This window comes from Austrofundulus limnaeus, unplaced genomic scaffold (genome assembly GCF_001266775.1).
Source record: "Austrofundulus limnaeus strain Quisiro unplaced genomic scaffold, Austrofundulus_limnaeus-1.0 Scaffold1508, whole genome shotgun sequence".
In the NCBI taxonomy this organism is placed as follows: Eukaryota; Metazoa; Chordata; class Actinopteri; order Cyprinodontiformes; family Rivulidae; genus Austrofundulus; species Austrofundulus limnaeus.
Genome location: NW_013953910.1, coordinates 36,528 through 40,122, shown reverse-complemented (window position 1 = coordinate 40,122; position 3,595 = coordinate 36,528). Strand labels below are relative to the sequence as shown.

Sequence of the window (3,595 nt, the reverse complement as noted above, 5' to 3'; positions counted from 1 at the left end):
CTAAAACATTGTTCTGACCCAGTAACTGGTTCTGAAGCAGTGACAACGCTCTGCAGGTGATGTAATCAGCTCCTCGACACGGCGAGGGATGCATAAATCCCGTGACACAACGAATGGATAATTAAATTAGTTGCCAACGGTTTTAATAATGAATTTTTATCGATTTTATCGATTCGTTGCTGCAGCCCTACATCCAGGCAGCAGCAAATGTAAAAGCTGGGCTCTAGAACTGTACGAGGTTACATCAGTTTCTCTGATTGAAGCTGTTAGAACTGAACCGTTTCCAGGGATTCATGCATTTTTAAGCAGACACGATGAACCACCTCTGATGAAGCAGAGGCTGAAGGTCAGAGCACTGCCTGCAACATGAGCAGTCCTCAGCAGGTAAGGTTGCAACACCTTCATAAAGCTGCACATTTAAAACCTGGACACTTTGTGTGAATACTAACGTGGAAGACATAATAGTAATATATCACACAGAGATAAATGTTTTCTTGTCCAAGCTTTGGCTCAGGTTGTGTTGCAAGCTTGAAATATATTACATAAAATTAGGTTAATGAGACAAAATAAATGCTGCTGAGCTTATCCCACATTGTTTCAACTGTTTTATATTTGTTGTATGTGAGGAACACAACTATCCCTCAGTGTGACAGGTAATACCTGCAGGTGAGTTTCACCTAAATCAAACACTGTAACGTCAGGTGGCTTAAAGTGGGAGGAGCTTCCTGTTGTGATAATCTCATAATCTTGGCTGTCTGAACATAATGTTTGGGTTTCTCACCACTTTATACCCACAGAAAAAGAGAAATCTAGAAAGTAGATCACAGAGGCTTACAGAGGAAGTAGTTTGGATAAACTGTCATSTATTTTCATTCCATGTCAGGGTGGAACTACTCCCTAACGCTGCAGGTGTTGGACAACAATGAGCATAATTAAACCCACAGCAGCGGTGTGGAAGTTCAGCGTTTATCTTACGTGAGGTGAGGACACAGTCAACGTCCCTCGTCTCCATTAGACTGTTGTAAAACTCCTCTCTGACAGCTTCCAGCTTCTTATCGAAGCAGGGCGCCACCACCACGTGATAAACCTTGTCTGGACTCAGCTTCTGTGGGAAACAAACAGAGGAAAACAACTTTACAGATGGATCTGTCCAGTGGGGGATGGACAGGAGACAAATGAACAATATCGGTCTTAAACTGACCTTCTGAACTCTTTGTATGTGCAAAACAAAACATAATAAAACAAAACACAAAAAAAAAAACAACTGTAAAACTTTTTTGTTCGTGACGCCAATAAATGTCGTGGAAAATATCCCACCAGGCAGGAACACGTGAACAATAAACAAAGTGAAASTGCGTGGTCTGGTCTCAGATCATTTTAATAGAGGTGCATATGCAGAGCAGCGCCGCAGAGGCCCGAATCAGCCAGTACCTCCCCGGAGCTGGTGACTACCAAAACACAGGAAATACAATTTATACATCCAGGCCGAGAAAATAAGAGCGTCAGAGATATCCAGAGACCAGTGGAATAATTACAAGTTACAGGTCATGTGAGATGAGAACAGATTAAACACAGAGCAGTTTATCTAAAAGGTACAGACTGGAAGCATGTCATGGCAATGTGCAGTCATACAGAGATAATGTAATACTTCCACTACACACCTGAAAAACTGATGACACATTTGGGTTTGTTCCAACACTGGACTGAGTAACTGTCAGATCTCCTTCATGTTTTCAGTCACAGTCTAACTAAAACATTTACTTTGATCRTTCATTGACTGCAGATCTAATGGGAGCGTTTTRAACACACTGACCACAGAGAGGAAAAAATCAATAAACATTCAATCAAAGCTACAGCTTGATTCTCCTGATGATTTCAATACAAGAAGTGTTTGTGCAGAATAAAGAGAAGTCACATCTTTACTCTCTGCACACCTCAAGACTTCAGCCTATACTTCAAATTTTAAATTGTGTTGATAAATAAATTACAGGACTTTTGTTTAAATGTTCGTCATATTTGAAGCAGAGGAGCACCAAGTGGACTGACTGGGAAATATCCAGTCAGTCTGCCTGGTGGCATTAATCATATTAATCAAGTGTCAAAAAATAATCACTTAATGTTTTTCTGATGATTAACTGCACATGATACGATAATATCCAACTCTACTGAGAACTCCCCCTGCAAACCCAAAACAGTGCTACAAAATATGTAACATCAACGTCTGTTCTCACTTTCATTCACTTTTTAATCAATAATAAATCAATAATTATATTTGCTTAGTGTAAGAATTTAGCTAACTAACATGTTTTAAACACTGAAAAAACATTTTCTCAACAAAGTGTTTACAATAAAAAAGAAAAGAATCAAACCTCTGAAGCTCTCTTGATAATATTTAAATGTATTGTTAGAAATTATATTTTTCGATAATTATTGAAAAACAAACATCTTCCCTCCAGCTCTAGCACCCCCTGGTGGCCCCTGGTGGAACACCACTGCTCTGGATCATCTCTCTCAGGCCTAAAYGATGAAGTCAAAACTTTTTCATCAGTAACTATTGGACAGTTTTATACACAGCATTTACCCACACACACACAGCAGTCTGATCATTATGTTACATGCTTTAAAAATGATTCATTGTCTCTTTAACATGCAGCACTGACGCAGAGCCACAGATTCACATTTACTCACCACAGGTCCTTTTATTCATTTATTAGAACTGTTCTTTTAAACAACACATTTTAAAAAGGCACTTATTGTTGGTGAACTTATTGTTTGTGACCAMGACTGACTGCAATAAATAAAAAAATAAAAAGCATGAGAAATAATTTGACCAACATCAGAGTGTCCTCAGATGAAAGGAACAACTTGAAGACCATCATGGCTCAAGACTGCCACCAACTGGACACTGCTGAAACACCAATGTTCAAAGAGCAGCAGATTTTACATTCATCATGAGAGGGTCCTGACCAACAACGAGACCCCCCACTAAAAAAACATTATAAAAATAATGACCAGCATCAAGCTTCATGGACAAGAGGAGTGGCCAACTGTGAGTCTAGATGTTTTTCAGATGACAGTTCATGGGACATCATGGTGGTTCAGTTAGCAGAGCTTTTCCTCTCAGCAAGAACATGCTGCAACGCAGGAGGAAAGGACCAGAAGAAGAGAACTTATTTCTAGTCCTGATCGGGCTGGAAGTTGGTCATTTCATGTTTTTGTTTTWTTAAAGGGWCAATATCATGTAAAATCAACTKTTTWYAGTTTTATATCATGTTATAAAGTTATACTCTGATAAAAACATGTCCAAAGCCTTGCTCTGACTCATTCATCATGTTTGAGAAATCCTGCAGTGTTTTTATGAAGCCATGCTGAGGAGCAAAACGACAGGTGGGGACCATAAACACCTTTTGGTACCAGAAACACCTTTTGGTACCAGGAACACCTCTGGGACCAGAAACACCTCTGGGACCAGAAACACCTCTGGGACCAGAAACACCTCTGGGACCAGAAACCCCTCTGGGACCAGAAACACCTCTGGGACCAGAAACACCTCTGAGACCAGAAACACCTCTGGGACCAGAAACACCTCTGAGAC

The 3,595-nt window shown here is 40.0% G+C and overlaps 1 protein-coding gene across 1 annotated transcript in view; it reads right to left on the bottom strand.

Annotated features, from left to right (window-relative positions):
- Nucleotides 1–3,595, bottom strand: part of narf (nuclear prelamin A recognition factor) — a 21,580-nt gene that overhangs the window by 5,115 nt on the left and 12,870 nt on the right. The window contains exon 8 of the mRNA XM_014032669.1: nucleotides 976–1,105. Coding sequence (XP_013888123.1) covers nucleotides 976–1,105 — 130 coding nt within the window. The remainder of the gene's footprint in view (nucleotides 1–975; nucleotides 1,106–3,595) is intronic.